Raw genomic sequence first — 22946 nt, 5'->3', positions numbered from 1 at the left:
TTCATTCACTTACTGCGACCCACCATAGAAAATGTTAAAAAAAAAAAAAAAACAGAAAAAAACTATGGCAATCTACACATTCCCTAACCCAGCCAGCCTCACTATTCCAATTCACTGATTTCATTTTGTAATGATGATTTTAGGTCCCTAATACCCAGCTTAAGGGAATGGCTACTCATTGTCATTTGCCTTATATTTATCATTAAGATTTTGCTTCTTGATTAAGCCTTCGACTCTTCTTTAATATAAATATCCACATATTTTTAAATAATGATTCTTTTTTTTTTTTTTTTTTTTGCCATGTTGGGTCTTTGTTGCTGCATGGGCTTTCTCTAGTTGCGGCAAGCGGGGGCTCCCCCTCATTGCGGTGTGCGGGCTTCTCACTGTGGTGGCTTCTCTTGTTGCGGAGCACGGGCTCTAGGTGTGTGGGCTTCAGTAGTTGTGGCGTGTGGGCTCAGTAGTTGTGGCTGTACTCAGTACTATATTACTGTATAGTAATAGTTTCCCCTCTCTCTCCTAAATTTGTTTCAGTCAGTCCTCCCAGTGAAGTCCCTCCTTTCCTATGACCAGTTTATTTGCCATTTTGTGACTCTTTCCAGCTATTCAATCTCTTTTTAGGTTTTATGCCTAAAACTCAACACAACTTTCCAAGTACTTAGACCCTCTGGTTTTGTACAGTTGTAGGGTAATGTTTTCTATTTTGTTCCCACTTTTTTTCTAGATCTGGTGAGCCAAGGCATTTCAATGGAACTGCAGCACATTAAGCTGATGGTTATGGGGAAGGATTACATATAGGCACCTTTCCTGTAACTGATCATCAAAGCTTCTAAACTTCTTTCTTTTTAATTGAAGCATAGTTGATTTACAATGTTGTGTTAGTTTCTGGTGTACAACAAAGTGGTTCAGGTATATATCTATATTCTTTTTCATATTCTTTTCCATTATGGTTCACTACAGGATATTGAATATAGTTCCCTATGCTGTGTAGTAGGACCTTGTTGTTTATTTTATATATAGTAGTGCGTGTCTGCTAACCCCAAACTCCTAATGTATCCCTCCTCCACCCCTTTTCCCCTTTGGTAACCACAAGTTTGTTTTCTATGTCTGTGAGTCTGTTTCTGTTTTGTAAATAAGTTCATTTGCATCATATTTTAGATTCTACATATAAGTAATATCATACGGTATTTGTCTTTCTCTGACTTACTTCACTTAATATGATAATCTCTAGGTCCATCCATGTTGCTGCAAATGGCATTATTTCATTCTTTTTATGGCTGAGTAGTATTCTACTAATATAGTCGTATTCTCTCTCTCTCTCTATATATGCCACATCTTCTTTATCCATTATTCTGTCGATGGACATTTAGATTGCTTCCATGTCTTGGCTATTGTAAATAGTGTTGCAATGAACATTGGGGTGCACGTGTCTTTTCAAATTAGAGTTTTCTCTGGATATATGCCTAGAAGTGGGATTGCTGGGTCATATAAAGCCTCTAAACTTCTGACTGGAGTTTAGATTATGTTTTCTTCAATACATTTACTTATATTTTCCACACTGAATCTCATCTGACACACATGCTTGCTCAACTCAGAAGGCTTTGTGAAATCTCCCTGCAGTGTTTAATTATCCCCTTGGCACAATGTCATTGTCACAACATCTGCCAGTGAAGCCAAGGCAGGGTGGCAGAGGAAGGCCCATTGTCTAGGAATCAGGACATGCTTCTTGCTAGCTGTGTCACCTTGACCAAGTCTCCATGTCATAGATTCTTTACCCTCATCTGCAAAATGAAGGAATTGGACTAAATGGCAATGAAAGAAATCGCCTAGCATTAAATTCTGAAAGTTTGTGTTTCACTGTAACTATTTATGTATTTTGTATAAAGGCAGTTAAATAAGACATATACAAGGAAGGTTCCCAGGGCTCCCTGCTGTTAACACTTCTCCATCCAGAGAGATGTCTGCTTAACTTCGCCTTTGTTTTTTAGCCAGTTCTCTGTGGCAAAACATTTCCTCTCCTTCCATGGTAACTCAATGTTTTTGGTATGTAAACTTGTGAAATGCTTTCTAAAATTAAATAAATTGTTTCCTGGCTTCCCCTTGTCCTCACCCCTCACAATCATGATTCTTTGTGTTGTTCTTATTGTGTTTTCTGCTAAATATGACTATAGTGTGTGGCCTTGGGTGGTACAGACAGCATAACAGTTACTCAGGCAGGATATATTGAATAGAAATGGAGAGGAAATCCACCAAATTATATAAGCACCAATGAAAAATCAAGTGATCTCTAAAACTGTCTATGACTCCATATATGTATTTAATAATTGAGTTTTGGTTAAACTAGTTTAAGGTTAGGAATATTGACTTCAACTGCCTGTCTTTTTTTTGAATTTTTTATTGAAGTATAGTTGATTTACAATGTTGTGTTAATTACTGCTATACAGCAAAGTGACTCAGTTTTATACACACACACACACACACACACACACACACACACATTCTTTCTCATATTCTTTTCCATTATGTCAGCTACCTCTGTCTTCACATCAAGTATTTAGATGGCTGAGCAAGGATAGAAAACGTTTCATTATTCACACTTGTTATTGTAATCGTAAAGGTGAAGCATTAGAGAATGTTTATAGTTTAACTTGTCATGCATATCTTATAGATTTAGCACCAACCTAGGAAAATGTTTGTGGAAAAATGATTTATTAGGACCATATTTTCAACCTTTGAGATGGAAATAACTGTGAATGTGTTATTTTATTCTTTGTGATGAAGATGTCACTTTTGCTCAGAAGGGTATACACTTTAAAACATATTTAAAGCAATGATGATCTGTTTTTCTGAAGAAAGTTTTTTGCTTAGTCCCTCTTGTGTTTAGTAATTAAGAGCAATCATGTCTAGAGACCAAAGATTTTGGTCGTGTGGAGCAGAATTTGGGGTCACGTGAAGTCCATATGGGAACTGGACCTCTGGCTATACCCTCATCAGTACTGTCTTCAAAGCAGCTGAAGAAATTCTCTCATTTTACACAGAGTATACCACACAGAGGGTCTATTGGTGGCTTCACTGGAAGTTTGTTCTCAGCCTCCTTGGCAGCATTTTTTCTTTAGCTTTATGTCCATGTTGACCTCATCAGCATCTCTAATTAGTCTTATTTTATAGAAGCCAGTGTTCCTCCAAAATCAAGGAGGTTGAAAGTTTCCTCTCTACTTTGAATTTTAGCTGCTAGAAAAAGTCTTTAAAATTATCCAACTTAATTTGGTCAATGAAAATTTTCAGTCAAACGAACAAGCATCTTGAAACAAAAGAACTGTATTTAAATGTTTTAAATGAATTCAGTAGGAAAGATTGTTCATCTTGAATTGTTCAGTTTGAGCTGGAAAAAGTGGGATTAAAATAAAATCAAGCTAGGAAAGATGGATGCCTTCCTAGATCTTCCTTATGTAAGTCTATAGTAGACGTACCCCACTGGTCAATTCCAAGCCCTAAACATTGTCAGCTGTGGAGCTGGAGCTTCTTTCTGTAATGTTTCTTTAGCCCAGTAGCAGTTGAGTCATGGGTGAGCCAGGGGGAGAATAGCAATTACTAAGTTGCCAACCATTATCTTCCCCAGATTTGGGGACAAAATTACCCTTTTAATGTCTTCTGAAAGTTCTCCCTCTTTTTCTTCCTCTGTCCTATTTTGGTGTGGACACCTTCCTTCTAATCCCCCTCACCGCCAGTCCAGCTCTAGGCTTCAGAGGAAGCAGAGAGTGGTCCTTGACACAGAAACATACTTTCAAAGGGGAATTATTTAAAGCATTATGAATTTCTAGAATGTAAGATGGGCCCATCCCAAAATATAACTTTAAAAATGCATTCCAAAGGAAAATAGAAATAATTTCCTTTATTAAATTCCTAGAGTCCATATACCTCTCTACTAACATGAAGAATCGAAGCTTGAGGCTCTATCTATATCTAATGTGGTTTTTATATACAAATAATATGTCGTTTACCTGCCATCACTAAGACATTCTCCTTTAGTAGATTTTTAAATATTGGAAATGGTTTAAGACTGAGTACAACCAGCTAGTGAATATGGAGTTTGACCATAGCTTCAGTAAGTGATTAAATTCAGTCGAAAAACATTTGTTCCTTTTGTATTAAACTACTGCCCTATGTACTACCTGGGATGTATAGAAAGGGGAGGATGGGTCAATGGAAAAAGGAACAATACAGCATTCCTGCCACCTAGAGCTAATCTGAGAAAACATAGACACCAGTGATTCTAAAAGTGTAATCCCTAGACCAGAAGCAACAGCATTGCCTGGGAACTTATAAGAAATGCAAATTCCCAGGCCCCACCGTAGACTTACTGAATCAGAAACTCGGGGTGGAGCCTAGTTTGTACTTAGATTTGTACTTTAACAAACATGATTCTGATGCACACTAAAGCTGAAGACCCACACTAATATCATGACCTCAGTGTAAGTACTATGTTACTAGTATTGTACTGATAATGAGTTTTCACAGGCAAGCAGAGGACACAGCGGTCACTGTTGGGCTGAGATGTTTAGGGAAAGAGCCACAGATGAAGCAGGAACTTCACCTGGAAGCAAGGAATTCTGTATAAAAGGACCATGCCATGCCGAGCAAACAGAGAGCTGAGAAAACACATGACATGTTTGTGATACATAATTAACCACTCACTAGGCACTGGATTAGGTGCTTTACACACACTATCATGGTTCATCCTCACAACAGCTCTAAAAATATTATTCCTATTTACGTGGGAAAATTAAGGCTCAAGAACTTACATAGAACAATTTGAGAGCTGTGAGAGTTTAGAAATAATGGGCGATACGGTGTTTAAAATATGTGGGGAAGAGAATGTAAAGGATTTTGAATTCTAGTAAGATAGAGTTTGGACTTATCCCATTAGAGTCTAAGAGTTAGACAATTAAAACACTTTCTGTGAGGGAAGCATGAAATGATTAAATTGATGTCCTAGAAAAAATTAATAGGTTAGAGATAGAAGAAGCTGGAGGCTCGAATAGACCCTGTGGAAGGTATTTTCAGTGGTCTAGGTTTGAGGTAGTTATAGGTTGAACTAGCAGAATCACCATGAGAATAAAAAGGAAGTGACAGATCCAAGAAATTCTAGAAGGAAAGTAACTGTGATTGCATATACAAAAGGAGAATGAGGGAGGATTTGAAATATGATGACTGGGAAAAATGGAAAGTCTCAGAAACTGACAAATTCAGTTAAATGAACTTGGATGCCTTTTATTGTTTGTGATGGGGGGATTTTGTTTGTTTTGCTTTTAGGGTATACAGAGAGGTAAAGGACTCAGCTTTCAGACATTCTGAGTTTGAGATGATGGTAGAACATCAAAGTAGAAATTCATCAGGAAGTCCACGGACCATAACGCACAGCCCATGGTTGGAGACATCGACTTAGGGATTGTCAGCAGAGAAGCGGAGTGGATGCTGTGGGAGGACCTAGAATATCCAATAGACAGAATGTGCCAGGAGGAGAACAGAAGGTTGAGCACAGAATTCTATGGAATATCTAAAGGTCCTCATTTATGAGGTAGAAAGAAAGGAAAGAGCCTGATGGTCAGAGAAGAAACAGCCAAAGGAATAAAGACAGAATGAGAACAGTGCTGTGTCATGGAAATCAGGCCAGGGAGAAGGGCACGAAGTGGCATTTGAAGTCCCCACCTATGGAGATCTAGGGAGAACAGGGCAAGGCAACCATATTTGGTGATGAGGACACAATTAGTGATCTTAAAGGATGCAGTTTCAATAGAGTGAATGGTGGTGGAGGTGAGGGAGGGAGGTGGGAGCAATACTGTGGCTTATCAGGATCCAGGGCCTCAAGTGCTAGGTCCCATGTTTGGGGAGTTTGACTATGAAGAAAAGAAGATCCTATGGAAAATGGTTAGCGGGGAGACTGGGATTAGGTGAAGATAGCTGCGCATTTGTGAAATGGGATAGAGAGGAGAGGGGAGGAAGGGATTGAAAACTGGAGGGGGAGAGATAGGATTGACGGAACAATCTGGAAAAGCAGGTCAAAAGAAAGTGGGTCATTTGCTCTAGTACAAAAGAGAAAGGATCAGAATCTTTCCCTCAGCCCGAGAAAAAGGAGCAAGTTCTTGAGACTGGTGAAGGACATACTGAGATGAAAATGTGAAAAGGGGAAGAAACCTAAGCAAGAGAGCCTTGCTCTTCTGAGGAGGTGGAGGTGTGGCCACTGTGTAGATAGAAGGTTGACAAGCAAGAGACATAGGCAAAGAATTCCTTCGACTCTTTCTTCAAGCGGCATCTGCCCATGAGGCAGGGACATAAGACGCAGGGAGAGATGCGGTCTACAGTAAAACCCGTATCATTTTACGTTATGACTGTGCACATATCTGCCTCCCTTACTAGAATGTAGGTCTTTTGAGAGCAGAGACTTCCTTCGTTTTTAATGCAGGAAAGCACAAAGGGTAATATAACAGGGACATTTGTACCATCATGACAATTGCTAGTTTCTCTTTCTTTTTTTTAAAATAAACACTGGGGAAAAAATGGAAGAACACTTTGTCCTTACCCCCAGCCCCTGTTCCATTCCTTTCTCTCCCTTCCTAGGAGCACACATTGTCATGAATGCATGTCCTCTGAGCCTATCTATGTATCTATTTATCTATATCCATGAATATTATGTAATATTGTTTATGATTTTTTTAATTTATACAAATGGTTCCATATTGTACTTACCAGTTCTGCAATTTATCTTTTTTTAAATTCATCATTATGTTTTCAAGTCTAACCATGCTGAGAAATACAGATTTATTTCATTTCCTTTAATTTCCCTTGTCTTATTAATCTTTGCATCCTTCATTTCCAGCGTAGCATAGGTACCCACATAGCAAAAGTTATTAGTGAATAAATTAGGATAAACAATATAATAAAAGAAATGGATACTTTATACAGCACTTTCTTATGAAATACTTTTAACTATAATCTCTTTTCTCTGTTATTTGTGGATTTTTCTTCCCCAGGCTGATGCTATTTAAGGGTAGTGATTATGCCTTATGCCTATGCATTCTATTCCTAATGCCCATTTCAATGTTTGACACATAGTAACTCCTCAGTAAATATTTATTGAATGAATGAATGACTCCCTACTGTAAGTATTATTTTGTTAAGGTCCAGGTTCTGAGTACATGAGTGTTTTTCCAAGACCACGTGGTTGGAATCAGGACTAATGATCAGGTTTTCTGATACTAAATCCAGTGGTCTTTTCATTATAACATTGAAAGAGCTATTGTAAGGACTATATTAGGGAATCAATAGGAAAGGGATAATTATAATGAATTACTGCCCTGATGTAACCAATAAATAGACTCCATGTACCTGTGTAGTTAGGGAACATTAATAACCATAACCAGGTCTAGGGCTTGAAATTTATCATAATCATTAACTTAGAATATATTGTCATGTGGTCCTTAAACCGTGTGAGGTTCATATTATAAAGGAGATATGTGAATTATGAGGGCGTATACGCAGAATTGCAGGAGTGAAGCAACGAGCAGGAAGCAGTTTCACTCAAGTACAACTGCTTTTGCTAAGGTCAATGGTAACCTTCTAATTGCCTTTGACGCCATACACCACTGTTCTTCTGGCTTCAGTGACACCTCCCCTCCCGGCTGTCCTTCACCTCACCTTGTCCACCTCCTAGAAACCCTCCCCTACAACAGGGACAGTTGAGTGGAGATCTGAAGGAAATTACAAACAGTCTAGGAAAAAGATCTCAGGAACTGCCTCAGATACCCACCCACACTCCAACCTGCCCTCCCACTAGGATTGATTGGTACCAATCAATACATTTAACCCTTCACTTGACGGTTTGGAGGTTTTACCCCAGTTTCCTCACTCAGAGGCAGATCTCCATCACCTCTTGCGTCCCTGGAACAAACAACTCTTGGGTCCTGGGCAGCTGGAAAAGTCAGGATTGCCGCACAGAACGAGCTCTGGGGAGCAACGCACCCTAAATCCTTTGACAGGCCAGTCAAAGCAACTGGGTGGCCAAGTAGCTTGCACAAGGAAAAGACCTTTTAAGGAACTTATTTTCATGTATAAGCACTGTTTGCTCACTTTCAAACTCCTATCTTAGTCATTTTTGGGTATCCTTTACAGTTTGTTACATCTCGGACATTTAACCAGAGTAATGTAATAAATGCTGGTTGAGTTGAACTCCGCCTCTTTTTTTGTTGAATTGAGGCAGAACACAGATTCTCTACCACACTTCTTGCTCAAGGTACACGCTCATAGTTTTTCTGACACCCTCAGGGAGTGTTTGGATAGTCTCATCGTTCCCTACTAACGTGACACAAACTCAGGTACCTAGAAGATCTGATACTGCCTGGGATCATCCTTGGATGTCCCTTCTTTCCCACATCATAATTTGAAGACCATAGCTTTAGACCTAAAAATCAGAGCAGGTTGTCAGACAAAGAATTTTTGTTCTGCTTCCAGGTATTAGAGACCGTATGGGGAATGAAATTTGGTTACCAAAATATTGGCATTTCTTAGACATTTTATTGAATGTGGGGCAAATAGGATAGAGTGCTTGTAATCAGGACAGTCTTATATCCTTGTGATAGTCAGAAGTATCCTTGGGTGTTCCGCACTCACCCAAGATGAATGTAGAAATTAAACTGTATCGGTGGCTTTGTAGTGAACAAATGACAAGTGAGATGTAACAAACCAAGCAGCAGCTATGGAGCATGGATGGCTCATTAGAAAGAGCATTGGTTGGTTATTTTGTTTCCTTTGTGTAGCTGTAGTGCCAAAGCCATACGAGTTCATGGACTATGTCACAATGCTTAGCGAAAAAATGACATTTAATTAGACAAAGGAAGGTGGGGGGAAAAAAAGAGGAAAGGGCTAAATTAGGATAACTAATGAGCTCATATTGAGTCTTGAAAATATATCTTAATTTTTAATGTGGAAGATAGTAATTCAACACTGAAGGGACTCGAGGAAGGCACAAAGAGGTCTCATGTCTGAGGAGGGAGTTGATGAAAGGTTGTAGCCTTTAATATCTGATGATGAAAAGAGATCTCCTTTCTTTGGGGTGAGTCCCTGATTCCAACTTTACATTCGTGGAGCAATTAGCAGGACTCCTCTTGGCTTTGCTTGGTCTCCTCCGTTAGAAGAATGCCTCTGATATGTAATATTTGTTTGAAAACCCAAAGAAGCTTGTTTCCTTTTGAGGTTTGCCTTACTTTTTTATGTTCTGAAGTTCATTTTGGACCTCAGATTTTGCTCCAAGCAATAAAATTGGTTGGATTGTACTAACATAATGGAGCTGTAATTTTAGCCAACTCTGGGGGTGGGGAGATAGTTAAGGTGTGTAGTGGTTTCTGTGGTTTCTCTGTGGAGTAGAATTCCCTGCAAAGCTTTTCCATGTGGTGTTTTAATAGCTGTCTTAAAACTCTCTGATGCATGGAGCAAAACCGAATTAGACTCATGTACTAGATTGCTGGGATGAGCCAAGAACCCTGAAAAACAAAAGACAAACAATCAAGCAGCCTAAGCTCAGAGGCTAAACTGTCCAAAGAAGATCCTCAGGACATATCCAGATTCAAAATTACAGAAATAATCACCTGTTTTAACCCATTTTTTGCAAAATTTTCTAAGGAGAATCGTAATCTTTTCTTTGCATGCATTAATATTTTACCTTTGCGTGTAGCTTTACAATTTACAAAATGCTTCAATATATATATTTTATCTTTAGAGACTTCCCACAACCTTTGGAAGTTTCTATTATTAGCCCCATTTTTATAAATGAGAAAACTGAGTCACAAAGATAGATCCAAGGTCATTTAGCAGAGAAACTACAGAGGCAGAATTCGATACCACTTCAGAGCTCTGCATCTTTACACTAGAACTTCGGTAATTTTAGTTAGTGATCACGTTTAAGATTCATGAAGACAAGGAACACCAGACAGGTAGTATGTGCATACACAGTAAAGATGCTTCTAGGCTTCTGAGTTCTCATCAGTGAACATAAGACATTACAGTGTTGTCTGAACGTCCAGAGAATATGCTCTTCCTTTCATTCAAATGCTCAGTGATTCAGAGACATGGTTCCTTCCAAAGTGCTGAGTGTAGCCGATAAAATGCCACATACTTAGTTGGCATTCTCATACTAAGCATGTGTAAAACTTCTCTTTAGTGTGTGGTTTTGGCTGCTAAGTTCCAGAAACATTTATTGAATGCTACTATATGCCAGGCACATGGGCAAAGTAGGAAGTTATCCAGGTGGTATGATTCTAGGGGAACCTTTTACACTGGCCCAGCCCACTGCCTAAAATACTCTCCTTAGCAGGGCATCCCTTTGAGTTAGTCCAGGAGTCACTGGGATTCCTTTTTGAAAATGAAGATAGTCTGGAAAGAAAAAGATACCTTTTAAAGTATTTTTTTAAATACTAAATTTCACTAAAGCCTTGAGGTATATTTATTCATCCAGTTGCCAAAATCAACTATTAAGGCCCTGAGCTGAATAGGAGGTGATGTGGATAAATTTTATTCCACCCAGGAGAAGGGGATGGTGAATTCTAGAAATTCACCTGTAAGGGCCCAGGGAAGCCAGGATATAGCAGCAGGTCAGGGAGCCCATCTTATCTGGAGAGAGGGATGCACTAAGTCTCTCTATCAAGAATAAACTTCAGTCACTTTGCTTTTGTTTTTAAGAACTAGCCCTACCTGATATATTTCAAAGCCAAGTTCTTATTTGTTTAAAACCAAGTAAGCAGGTCCCCATCTCTAATGAAAATCAGCCTGGTAGATGGTCCTCTGTGTGGCTACCTCAGAACTCATCGTCTCCATAGTCAGCCTCTGTACTCCTTACTTAACTCTAATCGATGTCTTTTCACAGTCGATGATGGGTTGACATTGCTGACAAACCTGCACCAGGTGCAAAAGGATTTAAAGTTCCCTCCTGCCTCGCCCTCACATCCTCTCCCACAGCTCTGAGAATTCTTTACCTGTAGCATTTTAAATATCCTGTGTTCATGATTTTTGGCCTCTCTTACAAAGACCTAAAATATTTTAAAACTATATTAGTTAACAAGTTTATTGTTATCAAAGAGAAAATTATTTTACAAGTTGACTGTCACTCATGAGGCAGCTGTTGATACTCTGTTTGAATTTTTTTTTTCTTCATTCACCCCTAAACTTTCCACACTTGAAACAGCATGTATGGAACAACCATGTTTGTTCTAATGACTAACCCAAGGAGAAGCCCCCAAAATAATATCCATCATGATGGCTATGATTGTTGCTAAGTGCTGTGCTCAGAAAGATTCTCTGTAGATTGTCTCATTCAATCTTCACAACAATCCCAAAAGGTAGGTACTGTAGTTACCCTCATTTATACATGAGGCACAGAGAAGTTAAGTAACTTGCCCAAGGACACACAGCTGGTTTGCTGAGATTCAAAAACAGGCATTCTGTCTCCTGAGTCCAGGCTCTTAATTACTATGCCACAATGACCTGTGCTTCTCCAAGGGGCCACCAAAATATGAGGGAGCCCCGTCACCTATGGGCAAGGGGTGCTGGGGCCCTCCCATGACAATGACCCCAGTGCTCAGATCCTGTGTGTGGAAGTAGACCCCTGAGATGGCCAAGAGGAAAGGAGAACCTTGGGGTAGGTTGGCCCTGCTCTTCCCACAGTGACCTCTCTGTCCTTACCTTGTCACCTGTTTTTATAGAGCCCATTTTGAAGGATAGTGCTTAAGGCTGGGCCACACCTGAAACAACATCAGCAGACACTTAATTATGAATTCACATAGCACACTGCTGCACAATGTGTATTGGGGTTGGGAGGGGCAATAGATGGAGCGAATCTGCTTTGCCCTCAGTATTTTCGCAGAGACAGCCTTGGCCTTTTAAATCAAATTCATCTCTAAGCCAGCCTTAGACCAACAGGCCTTCCTGGGATGGGGGCCCTCAGTGTGCTGGTAAATGTTTAATCACCTGCTCTCCAGGAGGAAAGCTCTTATTGGTAGCATTTGCCATTGCCTTAGTTTATATGCTCCCACCACAGCAAGTTTCAGGTTACCAACACAGCCCCACCGAACAGAGTCAGGAAGAGCTGTGGGCAATCAGATCCAGCACACTCTTGGGCGAGGTCAGATTAGGGTAGACAGACCCGGTGGTAGTGTTGCTGCAGGGGGCAAGGGTCAGGTTCAGATTCTGGACCTAGAGGGCTCATTTTATATGTGGCTCCTTCTCTCCCCACCCTACCCTGATACCTTCCACCGTAGAATCAAGCTCTAAGAATATCAAAGGGGTCTTGAAAGAGAAAGGAATCATAGAATTTGCAGCCGGTAGGCAGTAGGTAGAAGGGAAGAGGGAGCAGGACATCATCTCTTGATGGGAGATGGGAGAAAGAAGGAAGAAGGAAAGAGATGGGAGGAATGGTTTTATAATCAACACATGTGTGTATGTGAGTCCTTGGCTTTTCCCTACTGTCAGGAAGAGATGCCTCATTCCCCTGGTTGCCAGTCTGGTTGCTAGTCTGAGTCACTCCCAGGAAACATGTTTTAGCAGAGGAATGGCTTAGCAGGGTCCAACTCTTCACACCCTTGTTAATGACCCTGGTATGAACCATGTTAGATCAGATACAGTCTGTTTTCCTCCCAAAGGACTTCAAGGCTATGTATGCCCTGCTCAGTTACCTGACATTCTAGTGCTTTATGATTCCCAGGGTCAAAATTGTCATTCTAAGCATCTTCTCTGTTGAACAACAGATATTTACATAGAGAGCCTTGCTCTGTTTTCCGTTCACTATTGGACACTATGAGCTGCAAAAGCACATAAAACAATTTTTCCAACCTAAAGAGCTTACAATCTCGTTGAGAAAATGTGACAGCCACGTGAACTAATTCCTAAATAAGGAGCACTTCTAACAGCATGATGACGATACATCAAAGAATAGTCTTTATAATAAATTGTGAGGAACCTATAATTAAAGGAGAGTCTATAACGAGAACTTATTTAGTAAAGACAGTCAAACTGCATATCCTGGTCCTTTATATTGTTCTTGTTTGTTAACGTAATGTGTACCCATTTTTAAAACATATTTCCGACTCATTTTACAGTTAGAATCCCTTTTTAACAAATACGATTAGAGCAGCCAGTTCAATGTAATAAAAATATTTCTTCTGCTGGCCAACAGCCCATACTAACACTCCTTTGCTGATGGAGATCCAAGACTCCTTTTGAAGGAAAAACCCGGTATGAGAAAGACATTCACAAATCCCTGTCCATTTGGCAGTAAATCTACTTAACAAAAAGGTTATCCTTTCAGCAGAATATTGACAAAGTACAGCTTTGCATATCTGCACGGTATTAAATAACTCTTGACAGAACCTGACTTCTTCAATGTTGCATTGATTTTATTTGGGGCTTTTGTAGGGGCTTTTGCTTCATAGACCTCCGTAGGCTCTGATCAGTTCAGGGTAGATGACTGTGGGAATCTCACCTCTGATCATCCAGGGCAACAGACCCCCTGACACGCTAGCAAAGGCAGCAGAAGAGAGCAGACATACGTGTCTGCCCTTGTCTTCCCCTGTATCAGCTGATTATTTGTGCTAATAGAAGGAAGCAGTCTCACTCTCATCATCCAAAAGCTACTTTTCACTTGCTTTTTTGTCAATTTATTTTACTGAAGTATTTTTGATTTACAATGTTGTGTTATTATAATTTCTGCTGTACAGCAAAGTGATTCAGTTATACATATATATACGTTCTTTTTCATGTTCTTTTCCATTATGGTTTAATCACAGGATATTGAATAAAGTTCCCTGTGCAATGTTTCACTTATTTTTGAGAGGGTTTTGGTACTTCTATTAGAATATAGGAACGCCTAAGTAAAATTTGGAGAATTTGCAGTATATGAAAGAAAAATAGTTATGGGTCTACCCTGTGTCTCTGGGACAGTGGGCTCGCGTGAGCCAGCCAGATTCTCTGCATTTACGTGAGTACTTTCTTGCCATAGAAGTCTAGGGTGTAAGTGTTTAGGTTAGGACGCCCTCCTGCCAGGCTTCAAATTAGGTGAGGCTGATAAAGTAAATAAAAGGTAATGGATTGTGTCCATACACGACTTCATTCCATCCTTTGAGTGATTTTATCAATAACTGCTAGAGGGCAAGACTCAGCAATAACCATGTACAGTAGATGTCTCCAGGCAATAGAAAGCTGATTTTATTTCCTAAGGTGTTTGAGGTATGCCAGACTAAAACCCTCTTCCTTCACTGATACATCTAGTGTGTAGTTTTCCTGAAATGATTAATGTTTTCTTTCTCTAGGCTTATGCTACTAATTACACCCAAGCTTCTTGAACTGTCTTAAACAAATTCACACACAGGTAGGAGCCCTGCAGGACTCACGAGTGTGATGAATCAGGTTCTGTGCCATATGCTTTCATTTCTCCCCTCTGGTCAACATTTGTTTTCTCTGTACTCATTTCTCTTGCTGCCCTGTGAACTGAAATTTAAAGGCTGTGTTTAGCTGCATGTTGGGGTGCGATATGGGTGGAAGGGTGTATTTTAATAGTATTTTGCCAAATTTAAATTGGATTGAATGTTTTCCAAAATAATTTCCTATTTCTAAAACTGCTGCCGGTTAGGAGAGATTTGGCTTCTACCCTTACCCTGAAATACTAAGAAAAAAGCTCAAAAGTTGTATTTGCAGAGTGTCATTTACTTAACGAGTCTCCCTAGTTAGACACAGAGACGTGACTTTGCTCTCCGTTATGAGAATATTGTGCATTTCCTGGCATCTCGCTGCCCCCTAGTGCAACATGCCAGTGAGCGCATCCTTCCCTGCAAGCAATCTTTGCGTTATTACTGTCTGATCAGTCCATTTCATGCTTCCCTGGGTTCTGGCAATGTGATTAAACACTAATCCATGGCTCCAACAGAGTCCTCCGTGGGTCCTATTTTGTCAAATAGATCTAACTTTTGGAGCAGGAGCTTGGTGGGCTAGAGAGTACAGATGGGAAAGTGGGCTGGACTCTTGAGACCCCTTCCAATGGGGAGACGTGGCCCAGCTCCCAATGGGCCTTGTAGAGAGCTCTGAACATGAACAAATCTGGACCTGCTCTAATGCAGGCAGACTGTCTCAGGGTGATCTCAGGGAGCCCATAAGTTTCAGTACAGTGCCAAGAATCAGAGGAACTGATCTTATGTTAAGATACACTCCTAGAGTGCAAAGTAGCAAGAGCAACGGGCTTGAAGAGAGAGACAACCTTGGGATATTCCCTCAAACTCTTTTAGCCTTTGTAAAACGACTATTGATAAAAAGTAATCTTCGACGTTTTAAGGTTTTAATACATTCATCTGTTTTTGAAGGTTCTATACACTTTAACATGTGATCTAAATCTTCTTCTATTAGGTTTACTGTGGCCAAAGTAGCCATTAGGTGCAATTTAAGGATTATGGAAAGGCATTCTGACCCTAAAGGCTTGCTCTCAAAACTATTCTGAAATGATCACCAAATTGTGAGCCATGTATGTGGTCTCCATGAAGTTCTGCCAAAATGACCTTGAACAAGGTGTTTAACTTCATTGGGCCTCTGTTTTTCCATCTATAAAGTATTAGTGCCCCTATTTAAATGGATTACTTAGGGATTCAATGAGATACCATATGCCTGGCACATGGCAGATTTCAATAATTGTTAGTTCCTACCTCCTCCTCCCCCCACCCCTTTTTTCTGGACTGAAATAGTCAACACCCATTTTGGATACCAGATACTAATGGGTAGATGGTGGATTACGATGCCCTCTTTCTGAATTGTCCCCCAAAGAGCTGAGAGGCAGCCATTGCTTGTCACTATTAGCTTTTTTTTTTTAATATAAATTTATTTATTTATTTTTGGCTACGTTGGGTCTTTGTTGTTGTGCGGCTTTCTCTAGTTGCGTCGAGGCGGGGGCTACTCTTTGTCGCGGTGCGCAGGCTTCTCGATGCGGTAACTTCTCTTGTTGCGGAGCATGGGCTCTAGGCACACGGGCTTCAATAGTTGTGACACGTGGGCTCAGTAGTTGTGGCTCGCAGGCTCTAGAGCACAGGCTCAGTAGTTGTGGCACACGGGCTTAGTTGCTCCGCGGCATGTGGGATCTTCCCGGACCAGGGCTTGAACCCGTGTCCCCTGCGTTGGCAGGCGGATTCTTAACCACTGCGCCACCAGGGAAGTCCCACTATTAGCTTTTGAATATTGGCAAGGAAATTTGCAAGAGGGAGTGGGATAAGGGGGTAGAGGTGGTCATTAAAATCTTCAGTGCTGAAAACTGTAACTGACAGGAACGTCAAGGTATTGCCTGTTAAGGAACCACGTCTACTTTACTATGGAATGAAAGATTTTTGTTCTTTAATGATGATTGTAATTGCAGTTTTGACTGAGGGAGCAGACAAGAGAAAAGAAAGGCATCCAGTATGGGGAAAGGTCATTTTGTGATCATGGAATTTTTTTTCAGAAGACTGGGTTACAAATATCATACTTGCTTTTCAGAATCAGGCTATTTGAAAAACAGATGCTCAGTCTTCCTATGGTGAATTAGTAAACAAACAAAAAAAGATTTTAAACTCAGTGTAACAGAGGGAAACACAGAGCCACGCCTACATGCATGCGTGTACACGTGTGCAAACACAAATACATACTTTGTAGATTAAATAGACGTTTTTATGCTTTTATGTGTGTTTTTTGTTTTGGTGATAGCATTGAAAATTGTGTGGGTTTTGTTAGGTAGTTAGGGTTAGTGAGTTTCCTTCCATGGAGAGAAGTAAGAGAAGTTTAAGAACAAATTCTTAAGTTTAAGGACAAATTCCTCCTTACCTTTGATGGTAAGGAAGAATTTGTACTGAGGTCTTTCCTCCCATCTATACTCTAGTTCTGTCATTACCCTGACTATGAATTGGACAGAAACCAGAGAGAACCACGTAAAATTATGCATTTAATTAAATTTGTGTAAAGTCTTTCCAAATCTTCTTAGACATTGTTTTGGAATTGACCAAGGGGGAGTTTTACTCTATTTGTATCAGATCTCTGGAGTGGAACTAGAGGGAAGGTTACATACTGCCCTGTCCAACCCCTTTATTTTATAAATGGAGAAACTAAGGTCTAAAGAGGTCACAGGGCCAGAGTGCCCTCCCTTATTATTATCTCTGTTTCCTGTTGTCTGTATCATGTTTGCTTGGTCCATCTTCCCATAAGGTGGTGAGTGTTCAAAAGCACTAGACCTGATTTGCATGAGTTTGGCCTTCCTCAGCACCACACAATGGGAAAGTTGGTAAATTCCATTCTTAATCTCCTCCAGAGAATTGCCTCTTCCCAACAGAAATTATAATAGAGGGAAAGGGATTACTGAATAAGAATATTGTTTTTTAGTAACTTATTTCTTTACACTATTCGACAAAGAATTTCATGTCCAAGTTTAATATTGCGGCCTATTTCTTGACAGTGGAAAGAACCCATATGGGAATTAGCAATGAGAATTTTGTGTTACATTAGGAGGAAAAGATGTGTTCTAGTTCTGTGCTTTACGAAAACTCTGGGATTGAATTTTACCTCCTATAAAAAAGCCCATTTTGCAACTCGTTCAGTATCACCCAACAATCAACAAATATTTATCAAGCCTCTACTATGTTCCTAGCAGTATTTAGAGTCTTAAGATGTATCAGGAAACAAAACAAAGATTTCTGCCTTGGAGATTGTATCTTCATGTACATTTGTAACATATGAATGAACTATTACTTTCCAACACCCAATTATTCTTGCACAGCATTCTAATGAAAGCGTGTCTTTTTTTTTTTAATTGTCTTCCTTAAAATAAAAGGCCTCGTTTCTCAAGAAAATTGCTTTTTGGGCAAGTTGCATGAAATTTGTCACAATACTGCCGCCTTGCGGCTGCTTGAATCAGAAACCCACATACACTCTAAGGTCCACTCTGTCTTTAAAGGTAAGGTTTATAGGACAATTATCCTGCTCTTCAATGGAAGCCTTTGATACAAAATTACCTAGCCAGGAGTACTTAGAATCTAATTCCTTCTGATTTTGTCACAGAATGACTGGAAGAGCTCCATCGCTTTTGTCGTTGGAAACCGAGTTGAGGATGAACTTCTCATTCGAGCCCTCACCCTCGCTGTCCAAGTTCCTCAGCGCAGACCCTTCAGTCTGGTCTCCTGGCAAGACATTCTCCAGCAGGTACCTGTCTCTTCCCACCCCTAAGCCCCTTGGAGACTTTCTTCTTAAAATAATAGAATAAAATAATGAAATAAATAAAACTATCATATTCTTGGGCTGTTTGGCAAGTTTTGGTGCATTACTTTGCACAAGCACTTAGCTAGAATAAATTTGAATCATCTAACCTGGAAGGATTATTTTTTTGTCGGTGAATGTTGCCCTTTCAACATTCATTCATTCAACAAAAATGTCTGAGGTCATACTAGGCTCCATGCTAGGTTCTGTGAGGAATTATTTAATAAAAGACTCAATAACAATAAAAGAAAAAAACTATTTAATATTCCAAGGAAGCCCATAACTAACTGGAAAAATGAAGCCTCCAGAGAATCCTAGCTGTCAGAGTTTAGAGGGGAATGATAACACAGAAATTTTCTGTCAGATGGCACATCCTCATATAATTACTAACAGCTTGCCAAAGTGACTGTAAATATTTGAACTAATTGATGACTATCTCTTCCTTGCTAGGTTCCCCAACCCCTCAAGTCACCGAGGTATTTGAAAGTTACATATATCTAAGGATTCTTTAAGAAAGCCTTTCTTTTTCATTATAGATGAATTTTCTTACAGATCAATGGAACAAGTGCACTTTTTGGAAGTACATCTAAAAAGGCAAAGAAACCTGTAGGCGGTAGTGCACCCTTATATTATGAGGTAGGTGAACGTATTGATTGAAGAGATTTTTGTAATTTTTAGAAAACAAGACTTGAAGTAATAATTTTATAGTCACTTTTTAAAAAATTTAATTCATTCTTTGAATGCAAATCCCCACTCATTGTTGGAGCTGTTTGTTCCTGATGGTGAGTGTGTAAAAAATCTGCTTCCCTTTTAACAAAATCCCCCTTTAGGACCAAAATTGCCCCAGATTGTCTACACTGTCACTGTATCCAGTTGAAGAATATAAATCAGAAATGTGTGTATACGAAAGTGTTGGATCATACTTTTTCATGGTAATTACTGAGTATGTGATGGTATTAAAGGGGGTTGTGTTATTAGTGTATTACAAAGTGTTAGTTTTACCAAAGAAACAATGTAAAAATGCCCCAGAAGGTGCTTCCTGCACATGACAGAGAAACAACTGGAATAATTTTCCATCCGTTTGTGAACTTTGTGTCCATTTTACATTCTACTTTAATCAGTGTGAAAGTAAGGATAATCTTCAGATTAATGGTCCATTCCGTTTCTAGCAGATGCAAAAGTCTGGCCTGGCTGACCAGTGGGTTCGTGCAAAGGACTTAGAACTCAGGCTCAGTACAGGGGCTTTCCTCTTACCCTGTCTTGTTCATATCCAATTTACAGCTTACAAGAAACTATAAAAATCCAGTGATTAATTAGAATATCACTTAAAATTTGTCAGGCACTATTTTATGGCTCTGCAGACCGAAAGCATAAAGATTTTGGGATCTTTCAAGACGAACTTGTTTGTACTTTATTTCAGTGATAACTAATAAAGTTTTTATGTGTCTCGGTTCTTGGGTGATTTCATAATGGACTCTGTAGTGTTGCCTGAGTACTATCTGAACAAGTTCCATTGGACTTACTTACAATTGCCAATACTGTGGATTTTATAGCATTAACTCTTGCTACACTACCCTCGCTATCATGGCAAACTCATTCTGCACTGATGAAGTCAAATAATGAGCCTTCTAGCTTTTGTTATGATGTCCTGCATGTGCATGCCCCAGTTGAAACATTATGTGGTACCTGGATTTAAAATATTGGAAGTGTTCTTCTGAAGTAGCCATAGAAATCCATGTCCAATTCTCAGGCCTGGGATCAATTAGCCCCCGCCTCCAAAGGACTCTTTCTTCTTCAGAGTTGCTCAGTGAAAATCAGAGATGATAACGGGCCAGTTTTGACGTCTGATGTGGACAGGCATTTTGACTTGGATGTGGGATAGCCCGATGTTACAAATCCAGAGTTCGGTTAGAAAGCCATTCCTCTCCAATATGTGCTGTGACTCCTCGTAGCCTTCACTCAGGGGAGGTCCATTTCACATCTGGCTCCCCTGCATTCTTCCAGTGGAGCATTTGGGCAATAAGCCTCCCACACCCGCTCACATACCCTTTCCTGAATGGTTCCAGAAGAAAAGGGAAGGCAGCAGGAGCACCACAGAGATGGACCTGGGGTGCACCAGACGTGCATTAATGTCAATCACTGTAGCAAAAATGGATCAAAAACATAAAACAAATTTGGGTTCCTGGGCAGCATCAGCCAAGGCCAGAATGCACATCTGGAGAAGAAGGGCACGTATCCAACCTCAGTCCCTGCACACTTAGGACCCGTTTTGGTCCCTCTTCCCAAGAGAAGTGAAAAGCTACAAGCAGTGCCTACTGAGAGCCCCAAGGCAGTTAGGAGCGTGGCCATGAAAGAGACCCACAAGCCAAACTCTTTGGGGACCTCTGGACTTTCCAGGCATGCAGACAGCTGGCTCTTGACTCTATTTCTGCTTAAAATCTTGCATGGTCTGTAGCAACTAGGACAGTGGCCATAGGTGAATTCCTCAGGAGCCTGTTTAGGAAGTCTTATATTTTCCTTCTCAAAGGAAACTCTGCGATGGGGGAAGAAGAGAGAATCCAACAAAATTACTTATGTTACATGGGAAATTCATAGAGTTCTCTTTCCTTTTAGATCTCCATTTTGGAGGAAGGAGAACTCAAAATAGATATTATAAAGGCCGCGCACTTACATTGACTTCTATTTGTAGGATACTCTCATTGGCCTTAGATCAGAGCCTCGTCGTTCTTACTTTAAACACAGTTCTAACCAATTTGGCTTTCTGGTTTCCCAGCCTGCGGTCGATTAGGAGCAGAGAATTCGAGTGAAACTTCATTCTAGCGCAGTTGATCCATGAGTAGTAAAAGAGTGTCAGAACCGCATTACATATTTCCAATAACGACTTGAAATGTCTGGGCTAGCAAAGACCACATTCCACAATGATTTGCTCAAGCTTTCATTTGGATGGCTTGGTCCTGTGTACACACAGCCTCGTTTTGAAATTGTGTAATTTCCCCTGAAACTTTAGAATTTCATCTAGCCATGGTATTGTATATATGAGAGAATATTTATTTATAAACCACAGTTCTTTGAAAACCTGCTTAGATTTGTGCTAATGTGATTCCACAGAGACATAGCTACCCATGTGTTCCTTCACCTTCTTTTTTTGGAAACAAGTTTTGCTCTAGCAGGAACTACTCCAAGGACCTATGTGGGAATGGGAAGAGAAGTTTCCCCTTTGCCTATAGTCTCAGGAATATTAGCTATCACTTTATTTTTCTTGTAGTAGTAGTAGTAGTGTAGTAGTAGGTATAGTAGTAGCATTTAATGAGGATGAATATGATTATGATCCCATACACTGGCATTACTTATAAGCATAATTTTCACCATGCAATCCTATTTGAAGAAGTGTACACATATGAGAATGGATATACAGATGTTGCCTGAATTGTTAGTGACCAGTTTTACCAGATACCAAACAATTAACCAGTACATTCTTGTTCAAGCACTAGGTGTCAAACACTATCTAGACAATGGAGGGAGGGGAATATGAATATTATAAAGACTTTAACCTCAAGAAGCTTAAGGACTAGTTAGGAGAAAAAAGAAAAAGAGATATATATATATGCCTGACACATAGTAGGTGTTCAATAAATGTTTGTTAAATTGAGTAACAATGCAGAAAATAGTCAGGGAAGTCTATGAGGGAGAGATGGAGTGTTCTGGACATTTAAAGGAAGGTGAGGTTACTGTTAGCCTGGGTGGGTTGGGGAAGGGTGAGATCTAGAGGAGCTTTGCGGAGAAAGTGGCATTGGAAAATAAGGGAAGCTGACAAGTTTGATCTTTTAAACATGTTATCCCAATTGACCCATATCACAGTTCTAAAAGGAAATGTATATGTCCCCATCTTACATAGGGGAAGATGGAGGCATAGAGAAGGTAGGAAGCTTGCTAATTAGAAAACTGAAGAACTCAGATTTAACCATAGTTAAATACATAGCCTCAGATTTTTCCGCTTTACCACAAACCCAGTACTCTTTCACTGGGCTCAAAGCTGTCCCCCCTTTGGATGGATAGGTCTTGACTTTCAAATGTGGGAGAAGGCACATCCTCTGAGAAGGGAACAGCTCAAGCAAAGGCATAGGAGTGGGAGAGAAGACTGAACGCATATGTACGAAATTTGTAGTTACATGGTACAATATATACGAAATAGGAAAGGTAAACCCTGTACATATCTTAATTACGACTTTAAGATCCTAAAGGTGGAAATCTATGAGAAAACATTTCAAACAGTGGAAAAAAAATCCATGCTTTAAGAGTCATGGCTGCACTTTAATTAATTAACTAAATATGCACAAATATTTTTGTGTGTGCTTTATGGTCCACATAGAGAATCTGACCTGTTCATTTGCAGGTATACTCAGTCCTGACCAAAACCAAAAAGGAAAATATTAATGGTCATTCAAAGCCAACTGAACTGTTACCTACGAGAGAGGTCTAAGTATATCATACGTGCAAAGATTATCCCTCTTATGGTTAAATCTGATACATGGTATGTGAGCACTATGAGAGATGTAAAATTTTCAGACTTTGACATTGTAGTTTTGATAAATTAGAAAGAAAAAACTACCAACTGGGCAAGGGAGTTGTTTAGCCAACTTATCTGAAATCAG

The 22946-nt window shown here is 39.8% G+C and overlaps 1 protein-coding gene across 1 annotated transcript in view; it reads left to right on the top strand.

The window, feature by feature from the left end:
* The window catches only part of SPAG17 (sperm associated antigen 17), a 218408-nt gene that overhangs the window by 5034 nt on the left and 190428 nt on the right, over nucleotides 1-22946 (top strand). The window contains exons 2-3 of the mRNA XM_068538157.1: nucleotides 18100-18240; nucleotides 18847-18930. Coding sequence (XP_068394258.1) covers nucleotides 18100-18240; nucleotides 18847-18930 — 225 coding nt within the window. The remainder of the gene's footprint in view (nucleotides 1-18099; nucleotides 18241-18846; nucleotides 18931-22946) is intronic.

The sequence above is a fragment of the Eschrichtius robustus genome, chromosome 3 (assembly GCF_028021215.1).
Source record: "Eschrichtius robustus isolate mEscRob2 chromosome 3, mEscRob2.pri, whole genome shotgun sequence".
Classification (NCBI taxonomy): domain Eukaryota; kingdom Metazoa; phylum Chordata; class Mammalia; order Artiodactyla; family Eschrichtiidae; genus Eschrichtius; species Eschrichtius robustus.
The sequence above is the reverse complement of the archived record's forward strand: the minus strand, read 5'-3'. Positions and strand labels throughout refer to the sequence as shown.